Source organism: Ochotona curzoniae, unplaced genomic scaffold, assembly GCF_017591425.1.
Source record: "Ochotona curzoniae isolate NIBS_2020 unplaced genomic scaffold, NIBS_Ocur_1.0 contig_4612, whole genome shotgun sequence".
NCBI lineage: Eukaryota > Metazoa > Chordata > Mammalia > Lagomorpha > Ochotonidae > Ochotona > Ochotona curzoniae.
This window is the reverse complement of record NW_024466343.1, coordinates 7452946-7473735: the sequence shown is the minus strand read 5'-3', so window position 1 is coordinate 7473735 and position 20790 is coordinate 7452946. Positions and strand designations below refer to the sequence as shown.

The 20790-nt window shown below is 37.2% G+C and overlaps 1 protein-coding gene across 3 annotated transcripts in view; it reads left to right on the top strand.

Annotated features, from left to right (window-relative positions):
• Window positions 1-20790, top strand: part of PIGK (phosphatidylinositol glycan anchor biosynthesis class K) — a 102768-nt gene that overhangs the window by 32869 nt on the left and 49109 nt on the right. For all 3 annotated transcript variants that reach the window (XM_040987294.1, XM_040987297.1, XM_040987295.1), the window contains exons 4-9: window positions 3301-3436; window positions 6284-6395; window positions 8663-8759; window positions 11100-11217; window positions 11459-11569; window positions 15699-15871. In XM_040987294.1, the coding sequence (XP_040843228.1) occupies window positions 3301-3436; window positions 6284-6395; window positions 8663-8759; window positions 11100-11217; window positions 11459-11569; window positions 15699-15871 (747 nt within the window). The remainder of the gene's footprint in view (window positions 1-3300; window positions 3437-6283; window positions 6396-8662; window positions 8760-11099; window positions 11218-11458; window positions 11570-15698; window positions 15872-20790) is intronic.

Here is a 20790-nt window from a genome sequence, read left to right as displayed (position 1 = left end):
GTGTTTTAGGGACGTAGGTAAAGGATGGCCTGGCAGCCCTGTCGCAGGAAACTGCTCCTCAGTCTGGCAGACATTTGTTTAGATAATTCTTTTTCTCAGATGTTTGTCTGATTGGGTTTCATGACTTAATTCTATTTTGAAAAATATTAAAATGTCATTTTGTTCATAATCCTAAAATGGTCAATAATATAATGGTCAAGAATATTGTTTCAATCCATTACCAAAATCTGAAGAGGAATATTACCAACTAGAAAAGTGTTTTATCTAAAAAGTTATGCTTCACTAGTATGAGTATATATGTATTTATATATATTTGTATAGTATGTGTATATATGTATATTTAAAGTATGAAGTATATATATTTAAAGAGAATGAAGTGTGAGAGTTGAATCATCACACATGGTAAATAGACTTGCCAAACTGTAAGAATATAATTTTCTTGCCTCTGTGAGATGTGTTTAGGTTAGGGTTGTTGTCTTAATTTACTAAGATACAGAGTAACTTATTATTACTTATGTGAGTGTACTAACATGGCTTCAGTATAGATTTTTTCATACTTGATTTCAGCAGAGATTAATTTAATATTCATTCAGATCAGATTTAAATAGCTTTTGTGATGCTAACCTGTAAAACACACTTTAAGGAGTCACCAAATAAGATCTTCTCATAATGATTGTCTTTCAAAAAACATTTATTTTATTGGTGAAACATACTTAAATATAAGTTTTAATTTCTCCAAATACTAAACAGCAGCTGGAAGCTATGAATTGCAATTGCTTAACATGCTTTTATGAATATTTTTCTATATTACTGAATTTTATTTGTAGTGTGAATGTTGAAATACAGAAGTAAAATAAATTTCAGAACTGAAACTGTGTGTTAAACATAAGAGCAGTCATTTTTTTTTTTTATTAGAAAGTCAGATATACAGAGAAGAGGAGAGACAGAGAGGAAGATCTTCCGTCCGATGGTTCACTCCCCAAGTGAGCGCAACAGCCGGTGCTGCACCGATCCGAAGCCGAGAACTAGGAGCTTCTTCCAGGTCTCCCATGGGGTGTAGGGTTCCAAGGCTTTGGGCTGTCCTCAACTGCTTTCCCAGGCCACAAGCAGGGAGCTGGATGGGAAGTGGAGCTGCCAGGATTAGAGCCAGCGCCCATATGGGATCCTGGAGTGTTTGAGGCAAGGACTAGCTGCCAGGTCACGCAGCAAGGCCAGGTCATTTAGTTTTATCAAAGTATTGACATTTTTTTGAATGGGCTTAGTATTTTTACTTATTTTTTTTTTGGTAATTTTGTTAGAATTTAATTTGGAGTCATATATTCTATAGCTTTTTAATAACTATAGACTTAAGTAGTTTATTTGCATATATATGTGTATGTATGTATAAATACCATTATAGAGATAATTTAACACTAGTCCCTAATTAAGAATTCTTCTTTCCTCTACAACGGAGTCACATTTCATCCGGCTGAAGAGATTTTGGACTCTCAGTTTAAGGGTTACTGAAGGGTACAGATTCATCACATCTTCTGTAGTTATTTCCTGATGACCTCCTGCTTGTGGCCTGCTCCCAGCCTTGACTCTCACATGTGCTGATGGGTATAGCAGCCTGACCTGAGGAGGCCTGTGGCTGCAACTCTGCCTGCGGCAAGAGCCCTCAGTGGTCTGTGCCTGGCCTGTGGACTCTGACAGGCTGGTGGTGGCCCTTCATACTCCCTTACCTCCCAGTTTCAGATTTCATGTTAAAAAAATACACAACTGTGCTGGCACACTGGTATAGTTAACACGAAGTTAGCATAAAGCAGGCCTAGAATGTCAACCAGCTATTGGCTGCTTTTCTCCTGGGAGTGTATCATAGGCCTAGGCAGAGGGCACTCTAGACAGTTGCATACAGCTGGGGCAGTTTTGACACTAAAATATGTGATTGATAGCATTTTAATGCAAATGAATGATCTCAAGTTATAAAAAAAAAGAGAAAATGTGATTTCCGTTGTAAGAGGAATAAATTTCACCGTCTTGTGAGTATGAATCAGTAACAGCTGAAGATCTGATCTTTGAATGTAGAAGAGTTGGAATGCTTTCAGGATAGAAATCTAGCCAGTTTTCAAGAAAAATCACAATGTTTCAGTTTTGAACTTTAATGTATTTGGACCATATGCAATAGAACATTTTCTTCTTGCTATCTGCTACCAAAGCAATTATGTATACCACATTAATTTTTCTCTTGTGTTTGGGATTTTTGTCTCTGATGTTATGCTAAAAAATATGGTAGAAAAAGAACTTAATTCATGTGCAGTGGTTTTAATGAAAGGATCAAGATGAGAATTATTAAAGAGATATTTTGTAGTTTCCTCTTAAAGAAATGAAAATGCTTCATTCACTTTAAATTTTAGGTATTGAATACCTCTGGTATACCGGATCAGTTGTGAAGTTTGAGTAGTGAGTAGGACAGGTAAAGTCTCTGTCCTTATGGAAATTGCATTTTGATGGTGAGAAATCATAGTTTCACATTCCCAAATGTCCCCTAGAGAATAAAACACGTGAAAGAGAGGACCCCAGCAAAGGTGTCTAGATTTGGTCAGCAGTCCCTGAGGGTTTGCATATTCTGGAACAGAAGGGCCCATATGGAACAATCACTGTGTACGGATGGTAGCAGTGAGGTTGGAGAGATACCAGATTGAATGAGTCTTTTAGACAGTGTAGATTCTTTTGAATGGTTTTTACACTAATTATAATGGGAGTTCTTGGAAGATTTTGAGTATATAATGATTTGATTCCCCAATGGAAGATCATTTTGGGACTCTAAGGAGAATGGAGGTGAGTGTGGAAACAATAAAGGGAAGAAAAGAGCATCAGTCAAGAGGTGGTGGTGGCTGATGGGAAGAGATGTGGGGACTTGAGCAATGTGGGGGTTGTGGGTGTTGTCCCAGAGCCTTACTGCTTGCAGTTGCTGGTAGATGACATGTTTTCATACTTAAGCATTCGGAGTTCTTTGGAATGTTTTGGTTAATGTGGACTCTGCAGGACTTGAGAGTGTAAAATATGGTTAAAAATTTTTTTTTCAATGTTCAGGGAAGACAGATTTGTATCTTTAATTTCTTTTGTCATATGGCATAAACTATTTGTAGGAACTTCAGTCTGTGGTAAAGTTCATGTCGTGTTGTTTTAATTTATATACTTTAAAGCATATACTTCATAATGATATGAAAATAATTAAAATGTGCTTAACTTTAATTATACTTTAGCTCGACTTTTTGGTTTTGCTTAAATACTGTATTTCCTGGAATTTTTTTCTCTTAGTCACATTGTCCTGATGCTTGCGGACGATATGGCTTGCAACCCTAGAAATCCCAAACCTGCTACAGTGTTTAGTCACAAGAATATGGAACTAAATGTGTATGGAGATGATGTGGAAGTGGACTATAGAAGCTATGAGGTAAATTTTAAAATTTAGTGACATTCAAAAAATATTGTTACTGTTAAACTCCAAAACAGTGGTAATATGAAATTGTTTTATAGCTAACATATGACCCAGGCGTCCTGCTCCTGGGAAAATACCCATGGAAAAGGACGTTAACAAATGTTTGTAGCAGCTTAGTTCACGGTAACTAAGATAGAATCACCCATATATCTGTTAACTTATGATTGGATGAAAGAAAATGTGGCATATGTTACAAGATAGAAAGCCACTCAGCTGTCAGCAAAATGAAATCCTGTCCCTTGTAGCAAGATGGTTGCAAATAGAGACCATTATGCTGAGTGAAATAAGCCAGACTACAAAAGACTAACATCACATGTTTCCTCTGATTGTAGTAGCTAATATACAGATTGCCAAATAACCAGCAATATATGTGAGTGAAATTGACATCTTGTGATTTGAGTATCACTTATCACTCTTCCTGCGAACAGAGGCTCTTCTACTGTTTTCTTCTTGGACACTTCATTTATGTTTTTGCAAAACGTCAAAAAAGAAATAAAAAGAGATACAAAGGAGGGAGGGAAAGTGGGAAGGAAATCTTGTTATATTCTTAGAATTGAATCTGTAAACTGCATGAGGTCAGTTCTCTTTATATGAGTAAATGCAATCATGGGGAAAGAAGATAAAATCTCCCAAGCTTCCAAAAAGGAATTGTCTTTTCTTGAAACTTAGTGGTTACCGACCCTCGATGTCTGGAGTTCTTATTAAAGAAGCAGTACATGAATACAACTATGGAAGTACGAACATTTCATGTAGGTGTCTAAGACAGAAGCCTTTTATATTTGCTCCTATATTATTTTGATGAGGTTTCATATGAGAACTTTCTTTTATGGTTAATAGAATGCTTGTTTTTATGTTTGATCTAAATTTTTAAATTTAGCTTTTTGAGTGAGTAAGTTGTGGCAAGTTTTGATGGCTAACAATAGTGATGACTCTCTTTAATATTCTTCTAATGTTACCTCTCTGTGTATGTGATTAAAAACAAAAATGTGAGTTAACAAAATGGCAGTGTGCTGCATTTTCTCCCCATGAAACTTTATTTAACAATTGTAACTATGTTTAAAATATACAGGATTGCCAGATAATCCTTCTCTGTTTACAGTGTCCACCAAGAGCAACGCACAGTTTCCTCTGACTTTATAGGCTTCTTAGTATTTTGTACTTGGCAAGTACCTGTGGCCTAATATACGCACTTAAAAATTTAAATAGATTAATTATATATGGGTATTTACTTGTTTCTTTATATGGTTATCTTAAAATTAAAAAATAACCCAAAATTTCCTTTTTCTTTATTGCTAGTCAACAAGAGGCCTATTAAAACAATTGGCCTTTTGCTATTTTATGGAAGAATGTCAATTCAACAGCTTACCTACATACATGGACACACACATTTACTTAAAAGTTAAACAAGAAAACTGGCTAGGTTTTCTACTTTGGTTTTTTTTTTTTTTTGTAAGTCAGATTTTACTGACAGGAGAGTCAGAAAGAAAGATCTGCTGGCCACTCACCAACTGGCTGCTACAGCTGGAGCTGAGCTAGTCCCGTTCCAGGAGCCAGGAGTTTCTTCTGGATGCAGGGTCCCCAAGACTTTGGGCCATCCTCTGCTGCTTTCCCAGGCCACAGACAGGGAGCTGGATGGGAAGCGGGATAGCCTGAACACAAAAACCGACACCTGTATGGGATCCCAGTGTGTGCAAGGCAAGGACTTTAGCCACTAGGCTATTGTGCTGGGTCCTCATCTTTTCTATTTTTAAAATTTAGCTATGTGTAGTTTATGACTTGGCTGTTCACTTAAAATTAGCATTTTACTCTTCATGACTTTAACAGTGCATTCAAGGACTGGTAAATCTGACTTGAAGTGTTATACATTCATCGCATGTTAAAGATACCAAGTGATACAATGCATTAAAAGATAAAGATACGTAATCCTGGAATATTATTTATGAAATTTTTTTTCTTTCATAGTTAATTTATAAGGACCAAATAATTCCACAGAAAATTTGTAAACATGTAGCTGAATTTATGTTCAGATTCTTACTTGTTGTGGGCAGTGATTGTGACGTTGCTGTTCCTGGGGTCTCTGTGCTTTGGGATGCTTGGATCCCATACTGCAGTGTCTACGTTTTAGTTGTGAATGTGGTTTTGATTTCAGTTTCTGACCAGTGCACACCCCGAGAGGCAACTGATGATTTTTTTTAAGTGTTTGAATCCCTGCCAACTACAAGGGAGCTGGAGTTCTGGGCTCCCAGCTTGAACTGGGGTCTGCTTTGGATGTTTCCAGCACTTGGGGAGTAGATGAAAGATCTTTCTACCTGTCATGTCTCTTTGTGTTTCAGTTTAGGTTGAATAATGCAAAGAAAGGAGAATTTTTTTTTTTAAAAAAAACGACTTATTTATTTGAAAGAGTTACACTGAGAGAGAGGTTGATAGAGGATGGGAGAATGCGAGAGCAAGAGTGACAGCAAGCCAGAGAGTTACCTTTCATTCACTGGTTCACTTCCCAAATAGTGACACTTGCCAGGTCTGGGCCAGCCTGCATCCTGGCACCAGGAACTTCCTCTGGGTGACCTTTGTGGGTGGTGGGGGCTCAAGCTATACTTGGGCCATTTTTCACTGCTTTCCCAGAGGCATTACTAGGGAACTGGATTGGAAGCAGAGACTTGAATTGAATCTGAGACTTGAATTGGTATCCTATAAAACTGCACATAGCATCTTAAGCTGCTGCCTCAGCCTCAGAAGGAATGTTTTTGAAATTAAAAAAAAAAAGTGCCAAGTTTCCTTTGTGATTCCTCGTTTTCCCACCAGGTAACTGTGGAGAATTTTCTACGGGTGTTAACTGGAAGGATCCCACCTAGCACTCCTCGGTCAAAACGTCTGCTGTCGGATGACAGAAGCAATATTCTTATATATATGACAGGTAACTTTAGGACCTTAGTGCTTTCATAGTGGAATATATCGAAGTCCTTTCCAAAAAACAAATGTACTTGGCAACTTACATGCGTTATTTTCAATGACAATATTTTGTCATGTTCTGTTTTTCCATGATATAGTACTACAAAAAAATGGTATTTGAAAATAGTATTAGTTGAGTTGATTTCATTATATCATTGTTTAACTTTAGTTTTAGTTCTGATACTTTTATTCATTCCCGTTCAAGCACATGACTATCCTGTTCTCCAAACATTTACTTGAATAACTGCCTTTTTCTTAATGTTGTCCCCGCAGTTCTCTTTGCCTGTCTGATTGGTTCCTCCTTATCTTAATCTAGGGTGACTTGTTCTCTAATTACCTGGATACTCCCAATTTATACTGTTGTCCCAGTGTAATTAATCACTCCTTTGTTCTCCTTTAGAAGTATTCTAGCAAAGATAATAGTTTTTTTTTAATAAAGATTTATTTTTATTATTTTTTTATTGGAAAGGCGGATATACAGAGAGCAGAGACAGAGAGGAAGATCTTCTATCCAATGATTCATTCCCCAAGTGAGCGCAACGGGCCGATGCTATGCCTGTCCGAAGCCAGGAGCCTCTTCTGGGTCTCCCACGTGGGTGCAGGGTCCCAAAGCTTTGGGCCATCCTCGACTGCTTTCCAGGGCCACAGGCAGGGAGCTGGAAGGGAAGCAGGGCCGCTGGGATAGAACCGGCGCCCATATGGGATCCCGGGCGTTCAAGGCGAGGACCTTAACCACTGTGCCACCGCGCTGGGCCCAAAGATAATAGTTTTTATAATTGCCCTCCCAAAGACACTTCTTGTTGTTTTCATTTGTGTAGATTGTCCTCTTTGCATTGTCCTACTAATCCTTCATTGTATCATAGCATTTCAGTTAACTTTCTTGTTTTTATGTATTTTGTGCCTTCACTGTATTTTGAATTCTAAGGTGTCATTGATTATATGCTTTTCATCTTTTCATTACCAAAAAGTTCACGGTGGCCTGGTACAATAGCCTAGTGACCAAATCCCTGCATTATATTTGCTAGGATCCCATGTGTGCCAGTTCATGTCCTGGCTGCCCCACTTCCCATTCAGTTCCTTGCCTGTGGCATGCGAAAGCTGGCTCAAAGCCTTGAGACCTGGACCCTGGCTGCCTGTTTTGGATGAGAAGTTTCTTTTGTAACCTAGCAGGTTGCATCTGGTAGGGAAAGGAGCGTTTCTTTGACCCAAGTGGAATCACTAACTGCTTGTGAGGTCACAGGGTGATGAATTTTGGAATAGACAACTTTTCCAACTTTGATACCCTGTGGCTGATACCTTTTAAAATTTTACACTGGGGCTAGCTCCATGGCACTGCTGTTGTCTGTGGTGCTGGCACCCCAGAGAGGTGCTGGTTCAAGTCCTGGATACTCTAATTTCAATCCAGATCCCTGTTGATGGCCTAGGAAAGCAGTTAAAATGGTCCAAGTTCATGGAACCCTGCTATTATGTGGGAGACCTAGGTGAAGCTCCTGTCTAGCTTCAGACCAAGCTGTTTGGGATATGAGTCAACAGATGGAAATTCTCTCTGCTTCTTCGCCCTACCTCCTCCTTTTAATTCTGCCTTTAAGTAAATAAATAAATCTTAAAATTAAAAAAAATGCACAGAGGAGCTGTGAACCTAAGCTGATGGTGATCTTACTGATTGCTTTCTCACTTCCTGACTCAGGAAATGAAGCTGTCTAATCATTATTGGTCTACTGTAACACAGGAAGTCCCAGACTGGCTCTGTCATGCATGCGTAAATGGTAGTCTCCTAACTCCTGGGGCTGTGGTCAGTGGTAGTAATGGCATCAATGCTTAGGGGAGAACAGTACTTCCTAGCAGTGATAATGATCACATTATACACAGAGACTACTAGCTGTCCGTGGGACGGACTCGCATCTTCATCTTCTTTCTTACAAAAAAGCTTTTTTAGTATTCAAACGTTTTTGTGAATGAACTAAGTTTCTGATATAATGGATCTAATGGAAGTGTGTACGTGTGAATTTCTGGAATAAAATGATAGGAAACTTTTCTTTTTTTTAATTTTACACAACCTGTTCTCTTTTTAATTAGTATAATAGGAAGTTATTTTTTCACAATAGGTATTTTAGTGTGTGAAATAAATTATATTAGATATTGCAATAGATGAAGTACATATTTGTATCTGAGAGTATGCAGCGCACATTTTAGAAAAAGTACCTGGTTAATTTCTTTGATTCTTTTTATAAGGACATGGTGGAAATGGGTTTTTGAAATTTCAAGATTCTGAAGAAATTACAAACATAGAACTTGCAGATGCTTTTGAACAAATGTGGCAGAAAAGACGGTAATTAAAAAATGCCTTTTTTGTCATCTATTTTCTTGTTGGTTGATTTGTAGCTCTTGTTGTATAAGATTTTAACTCATTGTAGTCAGTTCTCCCACCCTTTATTATTTCTTGTTTCTACTTGATTGAAATGTTTAAAGAGAAAAAGTTTCAGATTAATTACATAACCTTATAGTAAACCATTTAAGTTTTCATATCTCGTTATTTCGTATCCTTCTTTTGGAAGTTCCTCAACCAAATTCTCTGTTGTTTATGGAGGTTCTGAACATCCAGTTGGTTTTCAGCCTGCATCTATTTTTACTTTCTAGCACATGCTCTGATCACCTCTGCAGCAGCATTGTACTAATTATTCTTTGGGGGAAATTTGCTAAAATTATAATGAGAGTAAGATTTGTAGCTTAACTCATACTGAAGTTGATATATTCATCATAATCCTTAGTAAGCACCCCTATAATGGAAAGTTGTTGTATATTAGAAATTAGGTGAATTTAAAGAAGCAATGGAACTGCTATTAACCTGAATACTTTTGATTAATAGTTATGGAATTCTTTCTGCACATAGGGCACCAAGGGGAATATCATGTTTATTCTGTCTTTGAAGTCTTTAAAATGCAGTGTAAATTGAAATATATATACAGCTCTGCTACCAAATAAATATAAACGTTGGAATAGAAGCATCAGGAGGACTGTGTGGAAGTGTTGAGGGGGAGGCTGTTCCAGATGCTGGTTACATCTGAGTTATAGCTTACTTTTACTGAATGCATACTAGGTACTCTCTGCTGTTGTTTATTTGTACTGTATGGTTTAATTTGAAGAGCAGCCGTATCATACAGATGTTATTATTATTTTTTTTAATAATGAATAAGTCAAAGTACAGATAAATTAAGTAATTTGCTCCAGCTGGTATTCATACCCTCGTGGTCTGTTCCTAGAGTTTGTACTCTTAATTTTGTTATGATTGCCTTTTAGAACTTTATCTATTTATTTATTTATTATTTTCCACACTAGAACTTTCTTTATTTTTTTTTAAGAATTTATGTATTTATCTTAATTGAGAGGCAGGTGTGTGCGCGCGCACACACACACACACGCACATTTATTTTAGTGATTTATTCCCCAAGTGGCTGCAACTTGCAAGTCCTGGACAGGCTGATATCAGGAGCCACAGACTTCATCTGAGTCGCCCTACGAGTGGCAAGGCTCCAGGTGCTTAAGCTGGACCTCTCTGTGTTCCCAGGCACATTGACTACAAGTTTGATCTAAAGCAGAGTAGCCAGGATTGGAACCAGCACTCTAGTGTGGGATGCTGGTATCCCAGGCAGCTGCTTACCTTGCAAAGCTGCAACACTGGCCCCTGCATTGTATGGCTTTAAATGTTTCTAATTCTTTAGGGCCTCCATGCATTTTGTATCTGCACAAATGTGTCATGTTAATTGTGTCTTCTGTCGCTCTCTCAGATATTGTTGCCCTTTCTGGGCACATTGCTAGCTGTTTACTTAAGGCCCAGAATCTGAAAAACGCCTCCCGGAATGTTTATCATCACCCTACTTCTACCAGCTAACATACTTATTGTAAAATAGAAATCTGATTATGTTTTTCTCTTACTTAGATCTAGATTTCAAATAGGATTTTTTTTTTTATAAATTGACCTTGCTCTACCTTTCTGAAATCTATTTAATTGAATTTGTGCACCTGTGGTCTAAATGTTTTCCTTTTCCCAAACGTTCATGTTTTTCCACAGTAGGCACTTTTTCCTCTGCTGGAATTGCTTTCCCTTTGTCTCTGTGAGCTGTCACCTTCCTTTGGCCTGCTTTCTGTCTAGTGCCATAGATTTCTTTCTGTGTACTCATAAAGCACTTTGGTTTTTTAGTTGCTAAGCTGCAAGAGGGCAGAGACACCATTGTGTCAGGCACATTGTAGTCTTTCAGGATAAATTTATAATACTTATAGCATTCCAATTTGGTTATACTTTTATTTGCATGCTAGATATATTTTTACATAAGTATGGTGACTAATTCATATGTGTTTTTCTGAACCTAGCTCAGTTTCTAAGACAACATAAGTACCAAATAAGTATTTGTTGAGTTGACTGTTCAGGCTTTGGGTCTTTTGGTACAAAAAGAGAGGAAAAAAGTTGAGACAACTTCTTCCTGTTGACAACGCTTACCATTAGTTTTTTTAGTGCCAAATTTTTGTTGGAAACTGTAGTGAAAATACTCCAAATTGTTAGCTATAAAGATGATTAAGATATTATTTTGACATCTTAGGAAGTATTATAGAAATATTAGTACATGGTGAACAGAATAATTCATGTCAAATATGTCATCACTTCTCTTTACAGCTACAATGAGCTACTGTTTATTATTGACACTTGTCAAGGAGCATCCATGTATGAGCGATTTTATTCTCCTAACATAATGGCTCTAGCTAGTAGCCAAGTGGGAGAAGATTCACTCTCGGTAGGTGCATTTTCCCCATTTTGTGAACTGTAGTGTCTTTGGAATTTGTAACTATGTGTGAAGTCATTTACATACTTTCTGAAGGTTTTTACTACTTATCATTCATGGACTTTTCAATATTATAAGGCTTTTTTATTACATGTCAATATTTTTTCGAAAGACACAAGTACATGTACATACACACACATACACACATATATATTTGTAAATATATATAACGCATATTCTTTTCTTTTCGTAGCATCAACCTGATCCTGCAATTGGAGTCCATCTTATGGACAGATACACATTTTATGTGTTGGAATTTTTGGAAGGAATAAATCCAGCTAGTCAAACTAATATGAATGACCTCGTAAGTATTCATTTGATTTGAGTACAGCGTATGTATAGGCTAATTTTAATGTGGAAAGTAGAGTCTGCTATTCTCCACCACCAATGGACTACTGTTTTAGATGATGACTTGTGGCCTTTTCAGTTGTTTAAAACATACTGTGGTGCTGGCACCACTATCTTTACTGCAGAAGCCTAAAGCTGTAGTCAGGTTAGCTTGTTATTTCTGAGATGTTCTCCTGTTTTCATCTATTTTTGATTTTCGCTCTAGAAGAAATGTGCTTTTCTTAATACCCACCTTTTGAACCTAATTGCTTTTTTCACTTAATGGAAAACTTCTGGGAAAGAAAGGCCAGGTCTTACATATTTCTGTGTGCCTTACTACTTCTAGTATAGTCATTTAACTTGACATATTGAATTTAGTTCAAAAAGTTTTCCAGACTAGTCTGTGCCAAAATGTCTATTAATTAAATGTACTTTGAAGTTATTCTTAGATGATATACAATACTTGAGGCCCAGCATGATGGCTTAGTGGCTAAATGCTCTCCTTGCACACACCAGAATCCCTCATGGGCACTGGTTCATGTCCTGGCTGCTCCATTTCCCATCCAGCTCTCCTGCTTGTGGCCTGGGAAAGCACTAAATGATTGCCCAAAGCCTTGGAACTCTCATGTGGGAAACCCAGAGGAAGCTCCAGGCTCCTTGCTTTGGATTGGTTTAGCTCTGGGCTGTTGCAGCCGTTTGGAAAGTGAACCAGGGGTTGGAAGATCTGTCTCTCCTCTCTGTAAATTTAATCGCCCTTTCTGTTAAAAAGAGAGCAAGAGAGAGAGAGAGAGAGAGAAAGAGAGAGAGAAGGAAGGAAGGAAGGAAGGAAGGAAGGAAGGAAGAAACTTGTAGGATAATCACTATATGTTGATGACTTTCACATTCTTCTCCTGCTAACGCAGGCTGCAGGTCACATAGGGTTGTCAGGAGCCATCACCATTGCCTCCCAGGGGTCTGAATTGATGCTGGGGTCCTGAGCCAGCTAAACAAGGCACTCTCCAATGAGATAAAAATATCTTGACTGCTGGGCTAGAAGGCCTGATCCCACTATTTAGTTTTTAAAGAACATTTCTCACAAATACCATGTTCATTTTAAACATGTAATTACCATTTTAATCTTATTCAATGACCCATTTTCTCACAGAGCCATAATGATAACATATTTCTAAGTCATTTGTATAGAGACACCTATTTATATTGGATTCCATGTGGGTTATGAAGTTGTCTGAGTGTCAGCTGTATTCAGAGTACTATATTGGATGCTTTAGAAGCAACAAAATTATAAAACATAGTGCTTAGCCCCTCAAAAATGTGGAGTTCATTGTTAACAGTTAAAAGCTCACTGCTAAAGCGTGTTAATAAATACAAAGTTTCTGAACCCTACAAAGTTCCTGTTTTTATGTTCAATTTTGACTTCTATCATATACTATCGTTATATGTTCAATATTGTACTGTAATTGTATTCGTAATGTTCATTGAGCTTTGAGCTTCTTGAATAAGAAGCATAAGCACTGTGCTTTATGTATCTTAGAATTCATAAAACTTAAGCGTAGCATATTCTGTTTTGTCATGTTCATTCAGTGTTTACTGAATGAATACAAACAAATGGTAATGTATATTTGTATATTCCTTTAAGTATGGTGAGATTAATGATTAAATTTTTTTCCGGGAAGAAGTGATTTTTCCAGTTTAAGCAAATATGCTATGCTACAGGGAAATGGAATATGAGTGTATACATGGAAATTAGACTAGTCGGGGATTTTGACTTTTGTAATAAACGTATAGCCTGGCTAGAATGGGGAGATTGTGTGAGAGAAGAAAGTTATTGCAAATTAAAGTGAATATTGTCAGGCCTGTGGATCGTTGTGTTGTTGAAGCTAAGGAAATCAGATTGAAATAGTAACCATTTCAATTATATCATTGGATAAAATCTTCAAAGAATGATTTCATAATAAATGGAAGTTTGCTTATTTTCGCAGCAAGAATCTTGTCTCTGTGCATTTTCTTTTGCATTGCTTCTTCAACCTTCTATCTGTTGTGTGCTTCCCGTCATTTTATGTTTTTGAGCTTCATCCATCCTTGTCCACCCACCCCGTCTTTGTTTCTTAATCTGTACCTTGTTCTCTTTGTGGTCATTGTACACAACTGCTTTCTTGAACTGGAACGGCAATAACATTGGGCAAATTACTTAGTCTTTTTTTTTTTTTTTTTGGATTTGTTTTATTTTTATTGGGAAGTCAGATATATATAGAGGAGGAAAGACAGAGAGGAAGATCTTCTGTCCAATGATTCACTCCCCAAGTGAGCACAACGGCTGATGCTATGCTGAGCCGAAGCTGGGAGCCAAGAGCTCTTCCGTGTCTCCCAAGTGGGTGCAGGGTCCCAAGGCTTTGGGCCGTCCTCGACTGTTTTCCCAGGCCACAAGCAGGAAGCTGGATGGGAAGTGGAGCTGCCGGGATTAGAACCGGCAACCATATGGAGTTCGGGGAGGTGCACGATAAGGACTTTAGCCTCTAGGCTACTGTGCCAGGCCCAAATTACTTAGTCTTTTAATCCTTAGTTTGAAGTAGAGTTGTAGCTTTTATACACTATTGAGTTATTAGTACATTTAAGGGAGAGCATGGACAAACTGTTTAGCACGGTGCTTAGGTATTCTATAGATCACGACTGTGTGCCCTTCCCCCTCCCTCTCTCCATGTTGGTAAATCCCTAATGCACCTGGTCTTGTTGACACAGGTGAGTTGGAGCCGTGGGTCTTGGCCCTTGTTGGCAGGCCCGTGTTTTCTTTATGCCATACTTCAGCTAAGCTAGGTCATTTTCTCTGCACCTCTCTGCAGCTCTTCCTGTATTAGAAATGTTTGTATTACTCTAACTTAAATTCTACTTTCCTTCCAAATAATAGCTAACCACCCCCGATCCCGACACACAGATTTCACTTTATTTGAGAGGTGGAGGCAGGGAGGCAGGGAGAGAGAGAGAGAGAGAGAGAGAGAGAGAGAGAGAGAAGAGAAAGAGAATACATCTTGTGCTGATTCACGCACCAAATGGCCACCAAGCCTGGGCCAGGCTGAAGCTGCCTGCAGGTCTTGTATGGAGGCCATAGGGACACAAGTACTTGAGCCATCAACTGCTGCCTCCCAGAGTGCGCATTAAGAGGAAGCTGCATCTACGGTGCAAGAGCTGGGGCTCAAGCCAGGCATTTTGAACTGGGACACAGGCCTCCCAAGCAGCAACTTAACCATTGTGCTAAACATCCTCTCCCATGCTTTTCTATTCATTCTCTAAATAAATGAAGTTTTCTGAAGTTACATTCTCTATGGAGGATCTGCCCTATGTGTAACGTGATTTTTGTGCTTTGCTTATTGAATGAATATGTGTCTATTAATTCTCTGATGTGGAGTATCAGGAGTTAGGTTGACACCACAGTTGTTATGACATCTGTATAGCAATGAAGTGATTTTCATACTATGTTCTTTGGAGCATCAGGATTTTGATGAAGGTGTCTTGAGTTTATCTTCATGACAGATAAACTAGAAGCACTGACATCAGATGGTGTGCAGGTACACAGCAAAGAGCAAGGGGAAGGTGGTGTGGGGAGGCTGTGCTTCCATTTCCTGCAGTCCAGGAGCGTCTAATCTTTCATTTGTTTATTTTCACATATTTGGCTATCTTGTAAAATATTATATCACTTTAAAGTTAGAATTAGGATCCGGAGTACAAAATGGTTGAAAACCATCCTAGTAAGATGCTCTACTGACATGGAATAAGTTTAGGAAAAAACAATTTTTGTTGCCACAGTGTTGAAATTGAGGTCTCATTGGGTTCAGAATACACTTTGTAATATTTGACTCAAAAAGTGAATATTTTTTCCTCTATCTTTTGTGTTGGTCACTGTTATAATGTTTGTGCAGGCTTCTTAGACTATCCAGCATTGCAGTATGTGTAAAACTGCTAGCTTTACAAGTAGTAGCTTCTTTAGGTTGGGAGAGCTTTAAAAATACAACATTATAGCTACTTGCATGTGGCATTGTGCTTAATAAAACATATATATATAGGTATGTGTGGATTTGTGGTTTTTTCTATTTAAAAATATTATATATACTTAGTTTCAGGTATGTCCCAAGAGTCTGTGTGTTTCTACTCCTGGGCATCGCATTGACCTTTTTCAAAGGGATCCTAAAAATGTCCTGATAACGGATTTCTTTGGAAGTGTGCGGAAAGTGGAGATTACAACAGAGACTGTTAGTCTACAGCCGGATACAGAAATCATGGATAGAAGGTAATGAGCTTAAACATCTGGATGTGCAAAATGTTATAGTCGTACAATTAGTAAATATTTAGGAAGTGTTGTATTAGAAGATGCAAGTTGGTGCTTGTAAGTAAAATTACACGTTCTTACTTCACCTTATGTAGGCCATGTGCTTTTTTGGTTCATGGGCAAAAGTTATCAATGTAATGGGAAACTAATAATTTTTAGGGTTATGGTGTAACCCCAAAATACAATATTGGTAGTATAGTTTGAGACTAATCAGTAAAGTCTAAAACTTTTCTGATAGCTGATTGTTTCAGAGCCATCTTTGCTGTGGGGACTCTTCCTAATGCATTGGAAAGTTTAATAAGCGACAGGGCAAGCCAGGAATTCCCCTCTGGGAGAAATGTGATATATGAGTAAGCAGTGAGTGTGCGTGCTTCACAAGGTTGCCTGACTTCAGGTATGTGAATTTTAGAAATACTTCTAATTTTCAGCTTTTTCCTCTGTGGTCATTTTTAGAGGCAAAATGTTAGCATTAATTAATGCCTTATTTAATAGGGATTGTCTTGAAATACAAATAATATAATTTGCTAGTCATTAAGTTTATTATTTATGATTCAGTAATAGTATCTCTTGGCAACTTGTACCCTAGACAAATTTTTGATTCACCAAATGGCAACATATAAATGAAAAATTTCAGAGATTTATAAGTGAACTCATGAATATTGACAAAATCAAATGTAACTATGGCACAAAATACTTCTTTTCAGATTAAGTTCTGATAATACTTTTTATTAAAAGCCTTAGATTCATTTCTTTTCTAATTTCTTAGTTGTTGACTTGAAGCCATTTTGAGACAGCTGATAGGATTCTATCACATTTATTTCATTTAAATAACAATTTATTTCATTTAAAATAACCTCTATAAAATGGTTCAATAATACCTTAAGTTTACTATGTCTTTTATCAAATTCATTTTATAATTTTCTTGAATGTGAACCTAGAAAAAGCTTATACATTATCTCAGCATTGTACTGATTTCATTTTACAAGGACTTTGTACTTCTGTACTTATTTTTTGTTTTCTCAACAAACAATAGTAAATGTAATGCAAATGATTTCATTGGAATTCCAAATGCTTTGGAAAAATGGAACATTTGGACTCTTAAATTATCTCTGATAAAGAAAAATGTGCTTGTGTGAAGGATTGTCTTTTTATGACATGGAGAGAATTTGAGCATCAAGGCTAGATTTGAAGAACTTTGAATTAGAGCACCCTCTAGTGTTCATGAATTTTATTGGTGTTTTACTAGCTGGTTTTATAATCCTTGATATACTTCATTTAGCATTTGAGAATTAAGTTGTACTTTAAAAATTTTGAGATGGATGCTGGAGTTATTATCATTGTTTATAGGTTTAATTTATATGCAAATATGAATAGTAATTGGAAGCTTATTTCGAGAAAATTGTATTCATGAGAGATCAAGTATCACAAGAAGCTTTTATTCAGTCTAGAATACATTAACTATCAATGTAGTGTTATTAAAATTGTCATTTATGTTTCTAATATATTACTTTCTATATATATTAGGGAAGTGATGTACTCCATTGGTTGGGTTCTCCATGTTTATATTTTGCATTGGAGTGCACACTAGACTAAATTCAGGCATTATGCAGAACTTTAGTACGTTAAACTAGAACAGCTGTGTGAATAAGCATGGAGTTTTGCATGACTGCTGAAACTTAATTCATTAGGTACGATCAGATCATGATGCTATGCGTAGGTATCTCTTTGGCGTGCAGGTGTGCAGGTTTCTCTTTGAAACGTTTGATCATATATTCCAGAAGGATTCATAACTCCTATGCTGTTTCTTATTAAATTTTTCTTGAGGGAACTTCATACTGTTTTCTGTTATGGTATATTATAAATTTGTGTTCTTTTTTTTTCAAAAAAGATTTATTTATTTTACTTTGAAAGATAATTACAGACAAAAGGAGAGACAAAGAGAGAGATCTTCCATCTCCTGGTTTGCTCCCCAAGTGGCTGCAAAAGCCAGAGCTGGGTCCGTTTGAAGGCAAGAGCCAGGGATCTCCTCCAGGTCTCCCATGCGGGTTCAGGGTTCTAAGGACTCGAACCATTCTCCCAAAACATGAACCGGTGTAGACATGGGATGCCAGGTTGAGAATCAGTATGTTACACCACCATGTCAGTCACTATAAATTTATATTCTTACTCGCCTTTCCCTTTTTTATCATTTTATGATACAGTTTCATAGGCCTGGGATTTCCCTTATTCCCTCCCCAATTCCCCCCCCCCCCATTCATGAGTTCCTCTATATGATTGCTGTAGTATAGTTCGTCATACACAGTCATATGTCCATCATTGTGTGCATGGACAATGGCAAAGAGTCCAGCATCCTATTGTCAAGATATAGTTAAGAGTTTCATTGATGGTCCATCTTTGGTCTGGAAGTAGAGATGCATACTACATTGTATCCTCATGTCTGGATATAATAGTCTCCATTACATAGTTACTATACATCCCCTTAAAGGAAAAACCACAATACAAAATCAACAATAGGAAGAAAAATAGAAATTTACAATGCCATGAAGTTAAATTACATGCTGCTAGATGTGATAGTCTCCATTACATAATTACTATACATCCCCTTAAATGAAAAGCCACCAAACAAAATCAAAAACAGGGAGAAAAAAAAAAAAGAAATTAACAACACCATGAAGTTAAATAACATGCTACTGAATGACTAATGTGTCGCTGAAAAACTCTTTTTATTCAGGTGACCTTGTGAATCAGACCTTTGTGACTTTATCAGCATATTAGGATTTATTTTTCCATTTCAGTCTGAATTGCCATGTTCAATTTTGAGAAGGGATTACACCGGATCTCTTGATTGCTTTAGCAAACAATTTAACATTCTAACAGTATTAATTCCTTAGGTTTGCGTCTTCAGTTTCTGTCATTGGTGTTTCATACTTTGCAATGTACAGACCTTACGCTCTTTAATTAAATTTATCCCTAAGTGTTTTATTGTATTCATTTAGTTTTGGATGTTATGCTATGGTACATATGATTGTTATCTTCATTTCTTTTTTTGGGCTAGGTTGTTAGTGTGCTGGAGGTTTACATCTCCTTTGTTCATGCCATAGCCAAGATAGAGTCAACTAGCTCTTTCCTGATTCTGAATTCTAAAGAGGCTTTGTAACTGGCCTAGCTTTGTTAAGTGCACTACTGTGAGGGTCACCTCACTGTGGCTATTGGGAAAGCATCCTTGTTGGATAAAGTAGCCCACAAAAACAAGTGACTCAGGAGTCAGACAGGTTTCCAGAAGGGTGGTAACGGCAATTTTATTCAATCTACATGTTAGCTTTATGAATCAGATGTTTTTTTCTCTATTTTATCGTTTGGAAACTGGGGTGCAGAAAGGCTAAGAAGCCACATCTAATTAATGGCAGAGCCAGGATATGGTCTAAGAATGTGTCGCATGCCTAAAAAAAAAAATACATATTCTCTTTTTTCTTAGTCATTTATCCTGAGCTCCTTGCCTTGCTTTTTTGAAAATTAGCCATTTTCCTATCACACCTACAGAAAAGAATATAAAATATAAATTGCATAAAATTATGTGATAAATTATAGTGTAGTATAAAGAAATGCATTATCACAACAAATATTCATTGTTTCTACCAGAAAAAGCAGTAGAACAATGCTGGGATGCTAGATGCTGCACATCCTTATGCCCTTTTCCAGTCTCGTGTTTCCTTGCTCCTAAGATTAGTTTGATTCCCAAATCTGTATTCTTAGACACTATGTTTTGCTTAATTTTTGATAATATTTTATTTGTGAAATGCATTTATGGTTTTTTGCATGGTAAGTAGTTCACTTTTTTTGGATTTCTACAACATGAAGTATAGTTTACAGTAAAATCACCATTTTAGTGTGTAGTGCTCAGTTTTTTTAAAGATTTGTTTTATTTATTTGAAAAGCAGGGTTACGGAGAAAGAGAGAGAGTGAGCTAGAGAGCTAGAGATCCTCCATCCACTGAGTTACTCCCCAAATGGCAGCAGTATCCTGGGGATAGGCATGGGTTGGACCATATCCAGGAGCCAGGATCGTCTTTCAGATTTCCCATGTGGGTGGCAGGCAGGAGCCCAAGCACTTGGACTGTCTTACTAAGGGTGCCTTGCCAAGCATATCACAAAAGAGCTGGATCAGGAGTGAGGCAGTTGGGATTCAAACTAGCATCCATAGAGGATGCTGGTGTTGCAGATGATGACTTAACTCACTGTGCTACAGTACGGGCCCTACTGCTCAGTTTGACACATACATACAGTTGGATAATTACCGTGTCAGTGTGTCACAAGGCATTTCCTTATGCCACTTTTCCCCAGTTCTTCCCCTTGTCATTGGAAACCCAAGGTCTGTTTTCTGTCCTCATAGTTTGCCTTTTTCCAAAATGTCATATTAATGGAATAAAAAGTTTTGTACCCACTGAATCTGGCTTTTTCACTAGTGTAATTCATTTGCAATTCACCCATGTTGTCATACCTGTTCAGTAGTTGTTTTTATTCTTCAGTAGGACACTTTTGTGTGAATATATTGCAGTTTATTAGTTAATCAACTTTTATAAGTAAAATTGCTATAAACATTTGCATACAAGCACAGATTTTTATTTACTTGTGTTACTGTCTAAGAGCAGGATTACTGGACCATGTGGGAATACTTATGTAACTACAAGAAGCTTCTGCTTTCGGGAGTGATTGTGTCCCTGCATTCCCAAAGAAAATGCTCCTGGTTCTTGGTGCTGTCTTTTCTTACTGTTCTAGTAGTTGTATAGTAATATTTCTTTGTACTTTCTATTTGCATATCTTTGATGACTATGCATAGGCAGCATTTTTTTTGCTTCCTAGATATTAATGCATTTTTTTGTG